The sequence below is a fragment of the Crocodylus porosus genome, unplaced genomic scaffold (assembly GCF_001723895.1).
Source record: "Crocodylus porosus isolate Cpor-Errol unplaced genomic scaffold, CroPor_comp1, whole genome shotgun sequence".
Classification (NCBI taxonomy): domain Eukaryota; kingdom Metazoa; phylum Chordata; order Crocodylia; family Crocodylidae; genus Crocodylus; species Crocodylus porosus.
Window position 1 is genome coordinate 7,928,381 of NW_017728911.1, and position 13,564 is coordinate 7,941,944.

Below are 13,564 nucleotides of genomic sequence, written 5' to 3' on the forward strand. Positions count from 1 at the left end.
CAGGCCAAGGTTCAGTGAGGATCTAGTCAGGGAACTTTTGGAGGGACTGGACGTATTTAAATCAGCTGGTCCAGATGATCTCCCCCCCCCAGAGTGCTGAGGGAATTGGCAGAGGTCATTGCGGGACCCCTGGCACGGCTTTACGAGCACTCATGGTGCTCTGGTGTGGTGCCAGAGGACTGGAAGAGGGCCAACATGGTTCCCATCTTCAAAAAAGGGAGGAAGGAAGACCCAGGAAACTATAGGCAAGTTAGTCTTACCTTGATCCTGGGTAAGCTTTTTGAGAGAATTATCCTGGAATATGTCCATGAGGGGCCAGCAGGGGAGGTTATGCTTAGGGCCAACCAACAGGGATTCATTACAGGCAGGTCCTGTCAGACCAACCTGGTTGCCTTTTACAATCAGCTCATAAAATCCTTGGACGCAGGTGTCTCAGTGAACATAGTCTTTCTGGACTTTAGGAAGGCCTTCAACACTGTCTCTCACCCCATTCTGATTAAAAAATTAGGTGACTGTGGCGTCGATGCCTACACAGTCAGATGGGTCACAAATTGGGTGGAGGGCCGCACCTACAGAGTGGTGGTGGATGGGTCATTTTTGAGCTGGAGGGATGCGGGCAGTGGGATTCCCCAGGGCTCGGTCCTCAGGCCCGCACTGTTCAACATCTTCATCAGTGACTTGGACGAGGGGGTAAAAAGCACCCTGTTCATATTTCCTGATGACACTAAGATGTGGGGGGATCTGGGCACGCTAGACGGAAGGCATAGGCTGCAATCAGACCTAGACAGGTTACAGGGGTGGGAAGATGAGAACAGGCTGAGTTTCAACACTGACAAATGCAAGGTGCTGCACCTGGGGAGGAAGAACCAGCAGCATGCATACAGGGTGGGGAACTCCCTTCTCGTCAGTGCAGAGGCAGAAAAGGATCTTGGAGTCATCACTGATGCCAAGATGAACATGGGCCGGCAGTGTGGGGATGCAGTCAGGAAGGTCAACCATATCATGCATCCACAGATGCATCTCGAGCAGGTCCAAGGAGGTGATCCTCTCCCTCTATGCGACACTGGTCAGGCCAGTTCTGGGTGCCGCACTTCAAGAGGGATGTGGACAACATGGCAAGGGTCCAGAGAAGGGCCACATGCATGATCGGGGGCAGCAGGACAGGCCCGACGAGGAGAGGCTACGGGACCTGAACCTGTTCAGCCTCCACAAGAGAAGGCTGAGGGGGATCTAGTGGCCATTTACAAACTAGTCAGAGGGGACCAGCAGGCACTGGGGCAGTTCCTGTTCCCCCGAGCACTACCAGGAGTGACTAGAAATAACGGTCACAAGCTGGCAGAGAGTAGATTCAAGCTAGACATCTGGAGGCACTACTTCATTGTCAGGGCGGCTAGGATCTGGAACCAACTTCCAAGAGAAGTGGTGCTGGCTCCTACCCTGGGGGTCTTTAAGGGGAGGCTGGATGAACACCTTGCTGGGGTCATTTGACCCCAGTACTTTTTCCTGCCATGGCAGGGGGTCGGACTTGATGATCTGCTCAGGTCCCTTCCGGCCCTACTATAGCAGGGCACAAAAGTGCCTGCTATTTTGAGAGCAGAGATAAGGACCCAAGTGCAGGTTGCCAGGCCAACTGGTTAATGAGGTTAAGAACATACACCTTCCTGGTCAGCTGACCAGAAGGGGCAGGGCCTGGTGCCTATATATAAATCACAAGTCTGAGGCCAGGGGGTGTGGGCTGCTGGCTGCCAAGGGAGAGAGAACTCTGCCTATGTGAGTACAGGGGAGAAGCTGGACTGCACAAGCAGGCTGATACTGGGGAAGAGACGGAGTACCCGTTGGATGGCTCGAAGGATGTTACAGCTGAGCGGCTAGAATTTATGTTATAGCCCAGGGGCTTATGCTTTGTGTTTGTGGTTTACACCAGAGGACTGGGTGAGGCTATTAGGGGTTGGAGGAGCCAGAGAGGGCACAGCATCTGGGAGTGCACTGACCCCAGCCCCAGGGCAAAGGGGAGCAGAGAATTGGAGGCCAGGTAAGGCTGAGGCTGCCTGAGCCCAGCAGGGGGTCAAGACCCCAAGGAGGAGAGTTGGGGCCAGGCATGGCTACAGCCACCTGAGCTCCAAGGCTGCCACAACCCCAGAGCAGGGGGCAGCGTGATAAGTGCCCCAGAGAAAAGACAGGTGATGGGAAGCCCCAAGGCAAAGGGGGCAGTGGTTGATGAGCGCCAGAGGGCGTGGTGGCAAGATGAGGGCCATGGAGAGCCCGAGCGCCAGAGAGGGTGCAGAGAGCGAGACTGACCAAACAACGTCTGGTACATCTGCAAGGCTTGGGGTGTGGTAAAGGAGTGGTTGGAGCCACGCATAGCCCATAAGGCTGAGGTGCCCAGGAACACCCATTAGCAGAGCCGGGCTAAGAGGATAACCGTGTCCAGGAGAACTGAAGAGGCAGCCTCCCTAATTACATAATTGACATCAAAGATGTCGCGGGCGAGACTGAGGGTACATCGTAGACTGACTGGACACGGTAAGGGGCACTGGGGAGAGCATGGCAAGCCCTAGGGAGTTACTCCTGTTACATCTACCAACTATGAAACTATAAGAGGAAGAGCCAGACTCTGTCCCAAAAAGGTTATAATACAGACAAATAAGGTGTGCAAGAAAATTATTTGAGACCTAGAGATTACAAGTTTCATTTGTCAGGGGTATGAAACCTCTGTAGTTCCTAATGGAGTTAATGGAAACTGAATTGTTTAGGGTCTTATTAATGTGCTCAGCATCACACAGTAATAGGTAATATAGCCAGGAATCTAAAACAAAATTTCCAAGTCCCAAGCCAGTACCTCAGCCACAGGACTTTCTACCTTGTCTCTCTGAAGGTTAAATTCCTGTAGGAATCTAAATGAGTGGGATGAGAAAGCACACAGAGGGCTTTATTACATGTTAATTTTAGGTGGCTCCTGGAGCTCTTAACTCCTTGATTGTGGAGTGAATTAATTAACATTAATGTGTGAATCTAGTTTTAAGTACCCTTTAGGCAGCTTAAAGTTATACCAGTCCAGGGCAGGTTTATCTGTGATCTGTGTTACACAGCTGATGTTACACTAACATGTGGCTACACTAGGCTACGCATTGGTGTAAACTCCCCTAGGCCCCCTCCTCCCCACCAGCCCTGACTGCCTCACTGCCCCCCTGAATTGGGCCTACTGTCCCTCATCCCCCAGCTCCCCAGATTACCACTCACCCCCTGTGTTCCCCATCTTACTTGTGGCTGCCAGTAATGTCCTGGGGAAGCAGACAGGGAAGGGGAACCCATCGCCCCAGCTGATGCTGCCACTGTTGTTGCCACTACCACTGCCACCACCCCTCTCTGTCCGGGACTAGAGCATGATGTGCTTGCTCTGTTTATTCCAGAAAATGAGGGATGTGGAGATGGCTTTGGAGGACAAGTATGGAGCACAGTGTTACCTGTTTCATCTTCTGTGCTTCTTAGTGTTATGGCAACTCTGTACTGCTTAATCAAATATCCACTTACCCAGCCATCAGAAGATTCCCTCATTGGATAGGATCACCAGGTAGTCTAAACACACAGTAATGGTTTTAACATTATCCCTTTTCTAGCAATGGTCTGTGTTGTTGAGGCATTCTTATGCTACAGTGACCTTTGACTGTAAAAACAATCCCTATTGGACAGTTTCGCATTTAAATTATGGACAGGACTATTTCTAGGATTGTGTGTTGCACAGATGCAGCTTTTGGAACAGAGGCCAGGGAGGTAGGACTCCTGGATTCTGTTGTGACTTCTATTAATGACTCTAATGTGTAACTGAGAGCATGTCACTTAAACTAACCAGTCTAGCCTAAGCCACTCCATGTGCCAGTTTCTGTCTGTGAGGGTGATGATGATAATACTATATGCTAACCTCACAATCACATTTCATAAAGCTGTTTAGAAACCTGGATGAAAGCTGCTATGTAAATGTACATTATTCTGGGTGGCCTTTGATCCTAGATTTTCTGGATATTGAGCTTACTTAAACTAAAGGACACTTTGTACCAGTGCAGGAATGTTATGCAAATCATCACATTAGCCACTGCGTAAGAACAAGTGCTTTCGTAAATCCTAATAGGAAAAATGCAAATATCTACGCATTACAGAGAGGTGATGTCATAAAATATTCTAAAACCAAAGAACAGAAAATCTGCAAAATGTAAAGTCCCTGACATATGGTGTGGTGACCCTCCAGATAGGCCTTAGCCCCTCTATGTTACTATGCAGGTAATGCTCTGATTTTACTTAAAACTCTTCATTCACTTTATATCACAAGATATGGGCAAAGACACACAACACAAAGGCACTTACACAGGACCAAAACAGCCTGCCAGTTACAGAACCTATGGACAGACATAATGATATGCTGTTTCAAGGAGGAAGGGGAAAGATACTGGTTGAGAATACATGTCAATCGAAAGGGTGTAACCATTTAATCTTTCTGCTTCTATAATAGAGGTATAAGTGGATTAAGTTACTGTAGCTTTAAACATGAATGGAACAGATTTAAAGCTTCTGCAGTTTAACTACATTTATACCTCTTTTAATTTTTTTTGTTTTCTAGTGTATAAACCAGGTTTTCATGGATCATAGAGTGAAACTTTTGAGGTCCATTCATGTATATCGGGACCTTTTCTAATCCCCACTGCCATGTAATATATGAAATTGCACAGGAAAAGAAGACGAATATGTAGAAATATTGTTTGTGCCCATGCTAAATTTTTTGCCTACTCTTGTTCTGCAGTTTGGTCCTCATCCTAGTCCCAGTTCTGACCCACTGTAACTTCCCGTGCCCTTCTCCTGAGCATCGCACATTTGGGTTCTTTAATTACCTTGCTGTTGCTCCTTAGGCTTTATGGCCAGGCTATTGGGAGTGGCCTCGGGTCAGATCCCCAGGGGTGTCATCTGCCACGCCTTTGATAAGAAGTTTCCAGTCGGGAAGATGATGTCTGGTCCTGCCCCCCGGTCCTTTCTCTTGGCCATCCTCACAACTGCCTCTTCGTGGGGCTCCACGTCCCCTACACCCCGCCTAATGCCAACTGTGATGTTGCCTGTCAGGGCCCATGTTCGGGTTGTCTCCAGTGCTCAGTTCCTTGGGGCTGCGGTTGTTGGCCACTGGTGAAGCTAGTGCCGAGCACTCTCCAAGGCCCCTCTTTGCTCTTTGGCTTATGCAGAGCCGGGTTCTACCTGGGCTGCTGCCTCCCTTGACACATCATTGACCCACTGAGTTCAGTACCTGTCGCCAGTCGTTCAGGTCAGGGTCCCATCCTCATTGCATTTGCTGACGTCCCAGTTGCTGTGGCTACTGGCTGTGGTCCATACCAGGTCCACCAGCAACTCCTTGGGCCCTTGCTGGCCCAGCAGTCCCTTCGCTCTCCCTTCCCAAGGGAGCCACCAAGCCTCCTCCTCCAGATCCTCTGGCTGTTCTGACCCCTCTGGGCCAGCCGGGGATGCTCTTTCCAGACCCCCTGGCTTCCTTCCGGTTGAGGCTTTTCTGCCAGCTTCAGCTGCCCGCCCAGCCAATCACCCAGGTGGATGTGGGAGCCATTCCCGGCTCCGCCATAGGTTTTTCCTTTGATCTTCGACTGCAGCGGCTCCAGCCACCCCGGTTTCACTTTCGCTGTGATTGGCTGTTGGTGCAGCATCCTGCTGCCTCTCTCCTGATTCTGGTGAGTTTTCCTCACACCCTCTTTCTCAGATGTTCCACTCGGAATCAATGATAGATGACACTAAGTAAAAAAAATGCTTTGTAAAAAAATAGAACCCTCATCAATTTTGATTTGCAGATTATTTTCTGGCACTATTCCACCTCTTTTATACAAATAAATAAAAATTATATTTCTGTTAATTTTTCCCTAAAATCCTGCTCAGTCTTGCTGTCAGCCATCTTGAAACAGCTGATTCAGATCACAAACACATAACTAGATTCTCATGCTGCCTTTCAACTTTGCTTCCCTCCCCTTCACTGAGTCATGTAATAGTTGCCTTTTCTAAATGAAAACAGTTCTTGACAAAAGTTACATTTTAAAAAAATACAATTAATATCTTTCTTGACAACCTATATATCTTTCAGACTGAGCTCAGAAAGCAAAATTAGATCTTGCCCACAAAAAATATCAGTCACTCTTAATACAAAACCCAGAAAATGTAAAGTTACATTTCTATACATGACTTTTCTTGCTTTGATATGCTGGCCTTTTCAGGGTACATTTCTCATTTTTGAGAAAAGAGCAAGATTTACAGTGGTGAATGTGAAACAGTAAAGTAGCACCACCTAGTGGTTTTATAAAATATCAGAACATTTAAGGTATGTTAAAAGTTCAGTTGCTCTGACCGTTTCCAACCAACTAAAACACAGTATATACCATTTTACTCTTTGGGTGATGAGCTGATAACTAATGAAGGGGTTTGTTTTGAAAACTGGGTAAACGTAATATTCATAAGGGACCTTAATGTGACCTAGAGCAGGCCTAAAAGTATGTGTGGTGGGGAGGAAAAGTGTTGGACAGCAGTCCAGGGATGCATCCAGGTTCCAGAGACAAAGTAGAAATGGTGATTTCTGGTTACCACCACATTTGCAATTGTGAACATGGGGCTGCCAGCAGCAGCTACCTTTTTTTTACATCCCAGTTCACCAAGTCAGCACTTGGGGTGGTTATCCCCTATTGTGGTCCCCCTGCCCCCCACCTCCCCCATTCCCCAGTTGCACCACTGGTATAAGAACTAGAGCATGATGTGCTCTGTTTATCCCCAGCCACAGTAATGGTCCATAGAAGAGCATTCTAATAAGGGTAAATTAAAACAACTTGCAACTTCTTTGGTTCCTGCTGTAAAAAGGGCATTGTGAAATTTTTGCTTCCTGCTCTCCACAACTTTGTGCTCTCTGGGTCCGCCCCCACAAATTGAAGCACTGTAGCACTACGGAGAAGTGCATTAACAGATGGCAAAGGCTCCTGTAACAATTATCTTGGCAATTATCTTTGGCAAAAAATTATCTTTGCCAGTAACATGTAAAATGAAACTATTCGGTTAGATAAGGGATTCTCAGCCAGGGTGCCACAACCTGTTTACACACATAGGTGTGTAAACATGATTTATAAGATAAACACAGAGATGCCAAATAGGAATCCAGTGTTAATAAACATTCTGACCTGTTGTGGTCTTTCTGGCCACAGCCAGACAAGTATTGATGTGCGGTATGTGGCTGCGGGGCCACAAACTGCACACGCAGGCACTCCCCACGCTGCTGCGTTGCAGGGGGGGCAGGGAGGTGTTGTTGACTCCAGGAGATCCTGAGAGAAATGAGTAAAAACTAAAAGCTGGCATTTTCAAAGGTGTTCTTCAAGTCTAAAAAAGGTTGAGAACTACTGTGTTAGACACCCTGAAATCAATAGAGCTAGTTTAGCCCCATGCTGCAGTATTGCAATCTGGACCCAAACTTTGATACTATGAGTTGTGGCTGTCCTGCTCTGAAAACCAGAAGCAGCAAGTTTTTAAAAATAATTTCTGAAAATGTCCAGGTTTCAATGGAATTCATACTAAACTCCAGTAACTCAGAATATGTAAGACAAGAATTGAAGGCTCAGTTTCAGTTTTCCAACATACGTGCAGCAGTGGGTACTTGAATCATTCTAACTTTGGAGGTATGATCTCACTTTTACCGGGTGTAAAATAATGTTAGACTGTTTATAATTTACCAGTTTCATGTACTTGTGTAAACACGAAAGCATGAGCCATAGGATATGCTCTATTATCCTTGTACTTTTGTATTTAATAGCATGCTCTAGATCAGAGGTCATCAACTTCTGGTCTGTGGAGCCATTGCATTTGGCTTCCCATAGGTCAGGAAATTTGGCAGTGGTGGAATGGTAGTGATTAATATAGCCATCCTCCCCACTGCCAAATTTCTAAGCCCCAAGCCATGCTGGGCTGGTCATTGAGGTCAGGCTATGCCCTGCTCCCCCTCCCTCCTTGCACAACTGGATCAGGGCTGGGCCATGTCCTTTCCCACCCCACAACTGGATCAGGACCGGGCCACACCCCAACCCCACCATGGGCTATCCTCCCTTCCACCCCCATGGGGCTGGGTCAACTACCCTTCCCCTGTAGGGTGGGTTGGGGCAAGGCTGCCTACTGCCCCCTTCTATGGAATGGATGGAGCCTGCCACCCCCATCCTGGGCACCAGATCAAACCACTGGCTGGATCCAGTGGTTCTAAGCTTTTTAGATTCAAAGCACCCCTTGAAAAATGCCAGCTTAATTTTTCTTGTTTCTTAAGTACACAAAAATACAGAGCAAACAATTCAGAAAGACCAAAACTGGTTAGAATGTTTTTAACACTATCGATTTCTATTTGAAAACTCTAGGTTAATCTTGTGAATGCCTGGCAACCCGTGGCACCCTTTAGGGAACTCAAGACAATCCAGGGTACCTCTCTTGCATCTGTTTTCTAGAGCTGAAAATTTAAAAGCCAAAGCATATGCACTGAATATAACCTCCATGGAAAATATTTAGTTTATAATAAAATATTGTTGTGATACTGAAGTATGTTGCCATCACTTATTAGTCTACATCTGGCTTACATTTGTAGAAAAAGGACATGGATGAAATAAGGAACATATCTGCCTAAGAAGGGGAACTTTCCGTTTCTGTGAATTAACTGTAAACACAGTGTGTTGAAGTTCTCCTGGTATGTGTTGTAAGTGAGAAAGCTGTACAGCAAGAAAGAAAGAAGAGAAGTATTACAGAAAGTCTTGAGGGCCTAGGATCTGATTCTGTGAGTTAGCTTAGAGGCATACATATATGTTGCCTGCTGATGCCAAGAGGAGCTAAGGGTGCTCATCACTTCATGGCTTGGGACAGAAATTATACATAAACACCTGGTATACATGATCAGAAGCTGGTTCAGATCTAACACAACAGAAGTTCAGTGGACATAAACCACTTCCAAAATGGCCAAATCCAGTTTAAGATAAACCTGGATGGATGTCATATCAGACTTCACTGATTTAGGTTAAATCAATTCATTGAACTTCTGTCCCAGATCTCCTCCAGATTCAAGTTAACTCACAGTCCTGCAGCATCCTGGGATGGTTTGCACCCCTCCTGCAAACTCCCCCTTGTAGGATGGGCAGGCTAGCCTTGACTCAAGCTGTCTCCTGCAGACAAGCAGAGCGGGGAATGCTCTAATGCCCCCCAGTTTCTGGCCTAGGCCTCTGCAGGCATGTGGCTGCATTTCCATAATCAAAAGTGAATGAATGCCTGTTCACTTGCTTATCAGTTCAGTCTACGTAGCTTAGACTAACCTGTGAAGATTGAATCAATTCAGCCTTGGGCTTTTTGACTGACTGTACTTTACTTATTAAGCCAAAGATCAGGCTTAGAAGTCACCTATGTACCCATGTGACCTAGCCTCCGTCCCCTTCCTTTCTCTTTCCTCTCTCTCTTTTCTTCTTTCTCCCTCCCTGTTCCTTTCCCTTTTCTTTTCTCTCTTCTTCACTCCGCCTCTCCCCCCAGCTCCCCGCTGGATGTGGTCGTCCTCACTGGCAAAGGACGAATAACACTTAGCGTATAGGGTTAGGGCCATTGCTGACATGTTAATAAAAATAAAAAGACAAGCTCTGTGAGATTAAGCATATCTGAATCAATGAGATAAGAAAAGGGTAATCGGACACTTCTACAGAAGCCCTAAAAACTGGGAGGCAGGCAGTGTGATATGTTGTTTGATAGATGATTTCTTACAAGGAAGGGCAAGATCCTGTGAGATGCTGAGTGCTTTATACATTATACTTTTATTGGACTCTTTGGAGAAGAAAATATTAAACAGTATGTGTTGAAGAAATTACATTTACCTTTTTGTTAAGCAAATCAGCTTTCTTTCCTCTCATGTCTATTAACAAAGCTTCAGCCTATTGTGAAGCCTTGCTAACCATCGTAAGATATGCTCCCCCCCAATCAGTCTATTTTAAATGGTGTCTAGATATACATGTGGTTAAGCAGAAATATACGTCTAATGTCAGTTTTGGGAATTCCAGAATTTCAGTCTTTGGTGACTTTCACTTCATTTTAGAACTGGTCAGGAAGTGACTTTCTCTCTGTTTTGATTTCAATAGCTGACTTACCCAACTTTCCCTATTAACAGGGCTTTAGTTATTTGTTAACTCAGTACTGTTTTCTTATCAGATGATGCCATATGAATATCTGAATTAGTGTCCTAGCCCTCCCTCTGCGTATTAACCTGGGATCTAGAATCAGAAGCACTGACTGCTAAGACAGTATCAAATCACCAGAACAAGATGGTATTTATTGATAGAAACTACAAAAAAAATAGAGTTGTCCATCACAGGGATGAAAAGGACTTCTTAGGAAGGAGCCAGTCATGCTTTTGTAAACTGTAGTTATGTCTAGCTAATATAGTCGTGTTCTTTGGGAGCAACAACACACAAGCAGATCAGGGTATCTGATTGACCCAGTGCATCTGGACTTTCAAAAAGCTTTTGATAAAAGTCCTGCATCAAAGGCTATTATGGAATGAGGTTGTAAGGGCATGTGCACACCAGATCAGCAACTAGCTGAAGAACAGAAAGCAAAGAATAGGTATAGATAGTCACTGCTCACCATGGAGAAAGGTAAGCATTTGGGTCCCCCAAAGGTCCTTTCTGCAGCTTGTGCTATTTAACTTTTATAATTGACTTCAAAAGGGGGCTGAATGATGATGTAGCCAAGTTTGCAAATGGCACCAAATTATTCAGCATGATAAAAAACAAAGCAGACTGTGAGGAATTGCAGAGACATCTCAGAAAATGTAGTGAATGGGTCACAAAGTAGCAGCTGAAGTTCAACATTGATAAATATAAAGTTGATGTGCATAAGAAGGAATAACCTGAGATGCACATGCACTATGTTGGGCTCTATATTGGCTATTAGTACTCAAAAAAGAGATCTTCGAATTACTGTAGAAAGTTCTCTGGCAGCATTGACTTTGTTCATCAGCTATCACAGTGACAAATAGGGTACAAGAAATTAAGAAATATATAAAAAAGTCATTATGCCACCGTATGAACCAGGGCTGTCTAACTGGTGACCTGCACCATAGAAGTGGTTAGTATACAGCCTCCCCAGGTTCCCACTTGGCTACACCTGCCTCTATTGCTCTGACTGCAGCAGCATTAGGGGTCTCAGGGCTCCTGCCTCAACCCTCAGCTTGTTTCATGCCTGCCCCAGGGGGTGGGGCAATGTGGTAGCTGCCTATAGTGCTGGGGGAGCTAGTAGCCCAGAATGCCCAGGTAGCATAGTGCAACTGGGGTACCCAGAGGGAACTGAAAGTAAGATGGGGTGCCATGCTGCAGAGGGGCACAGGTGGGGGCAGCAGCAAGGGGCACAACCCTGCACTGCTGCCCATGTTGTTCCTGTGCATACAGGGGAAGTGTGGCAGGGCAGTGGGGAGCTCAGAGCAGGCAGCTTTCTGTGCCCCCCGCTGTGCCCTGCCGTGCCAGGTTCCAATGCTGTTTTGCAGAAGCAGTGAGGGCAGCACAGCGGGAAGCATTGCCGGTATGTGCTACCTCCCTGCAGGCTGGGGCCAGGTCTGGGCCCGGGAGGCTGCTGGGGAGCAGGGGGCGGAGAGGCAGCAGATGTTTGCAGCTGGCCCAGGTTCTGGGTAGCTGCTGACAGCCACAGAGCCTGGGGGGCAGGGGCTTTGGGTGGGGGGCAAGGGGCAGCAGGGCTGGGGGGCCAGGGGCACAAGCAGGGCATCATGCCACGTACCCCCTGCCCTCATTTTGTTTTTCTGGCATGCTGGCACTCCAGCACTTTCCAAGGTAAGCATTGTGGGGGGTTTTGGCACTCCGGCCAAAAAATGTTGCCTACCTGTGTTGTAGAGGCTGATAATTTAACCAGGTTTAAGAGGGAACTAGAGAAATTCATGCAGGTTAAGTCCATAAGTGGGTATAAAACATTGTAGTTAGAGGAACCTAGTAATTAGGACTTCCTAGGCCTCTAAATGCTGAAAGCTGTAGGTGAAGAGGAGCAGCGGGACAGATCAATCTGGACAGGCCCTGCACATATACACTCTACCCCATAGCATCTGCTCTCCATTATGAGATACAGGACACTGGGCTAAACGGACCTGTGATCTGACCCTGCAAAGCAGGTGTCTTATGTTCTTATTCAGTGCCAAAGCTATCTGATTATCTAATCAGACACATTACTTCTTATTAAGAGACTGAACATGGGATTTAGAGATGCAAACAAGCCAAGAAGCTATGGTGCAGGTCAGATTCCCACAGGCCAAATTCTGAAGGTAAAGAGATGTAAATCAGGGATGAACTTATCTGAGTCAAGTACACCCTTACCATGATTTCTTCCACGGCAGCATTAAGCCCACAGCAAAATTTGGCTCTAATAATTTTAGGCGTAATTTGAGGAATAAATAATGCGTGCCCCTGGCGGCTGGGGGGGCATGGCGGTACTGGCGGTGGTGGGAGCGCGGCAGCTTCTGCAGACACCGCCAGTGCTAGCAGCAGCAGGGGGGAGGGGGAGCGCCAACCAGGGGTTGGTGACCACCTGCAGATGCTGCTGGCAATCGCTAACCCCCTGCAAACACTGCCAGCACTGTTGGTGGCAAAGGGGAGCAGGGGTGGTGAGCAGCTACTACCTGCAGGCACTGCGGATATGCACCTGCGTGCCCCCCCTACACGTCGCCAACGATTTAAGGGCCCTCCCTTTGTGCTGGTTGAAACAAGAGCAAACCCCCCGAAACTTAATTAACATGAATTTGCCCGTTTGGGCTGCTTGCTCTATACAAGTGTGGGGAAGTGACTTTTGCTACCTAGGCAGACTCTTTCTTACAGCTGCTCCCAGAGCACGAGGCATTTAAGGAAACTAAACGTACGTGCTGCTTTTAATACCGAAGAGGCAGGCGGCTCCGCGGAGTTGCTCCCGGCTCTCCCAGGAGTTGTCTGCTCCAGTGGACGAGGGGCTTTCTCACAAGAGCGCGGGGTCCCGCGACACAGGGGGCCGGGCCCGGGGCCGGGGCGGGCCCGGGCTGTCACCGCCCTCTCCTGTCGCCGCCCCCGCCCCGCGGCGCGAGGGCAGAGGCTGCGGACTACGAATCCCGAGAGGCGGCGGCGGCGGCGCTGGAGCGGGATGCCGGCGGCGGCGGCAGGGGGCTGCGAGGCGGGGGAGGGCCCGGCGGCGGAGCAGGCCGGGCCGGGCGCGCCCAAGCTGTGCGGCTACCTGCAGAAGCTGTCGGGCAAGGGCCCGCTGCGCGGCTTCCGCAGCCGCTGGTTCGTCTTCGACCCGCGCCGCTGCTACCTCTACTACTTCAAGGGCCCGCAGGACGCGGTTCCGCTCGGGCACCTCGACATCGCCGCCGCCTGCTTCAGCTACCACCAGCCCGAGGCCGCCGCCGCTGCCGGGGACGAAGCTGCCGCCTTCGAGGTGCACAGCCCTGGCGGCGCCGTCGCCGTGCTCAAGGTACGCGCCCCGGGCCCAGCCCGGCCCTGCTCGGGGGCCGGAG

At 48.3% G+C, this 13,564-nt stretch overlaps 1 protein-coding gene and 1 long non-coding RNA gene across 2 annotated transcripts in view; one reads left to right on the plus strand and one right to left on the minus strand.

Moving 5' to 3' along the window:
- Positions 1-4,577: 4,577 nt before the first annotated feature.
- LOC109308919 lies at positions 4,578-13,365 on the minus strand. Its single transcript, XR_002100737.1, has 3 exons — positions 13,282-13,365; positions 7,200-7,340; positions 4,578-5,777 (listed from the first exon to the last, which is right to left on the minus strand). It is a non-coding gene; the product is annotated as an uncharacterized LOC109308919 (long non-coding RNA).
- TBC1D2B (TBC1 domain family member 2B) overlaps positions 13,177-13,564 on the plus strand; it is a 61,834-nt gene continuing 61,446 nt past the window's right edge. Inside the window, exon 1 of the mRNA XM_019533385.1 lies at positions 13,177-13,521. Coding sequence (XP_019388930.1) covers positions 13,192-13,521 — 330 coding nt within the window. The 5' untranslated portion in view covers positions 13,177-13,191. The remainder of the gene's footprint in view (positions 13,522-13,564) is intronic.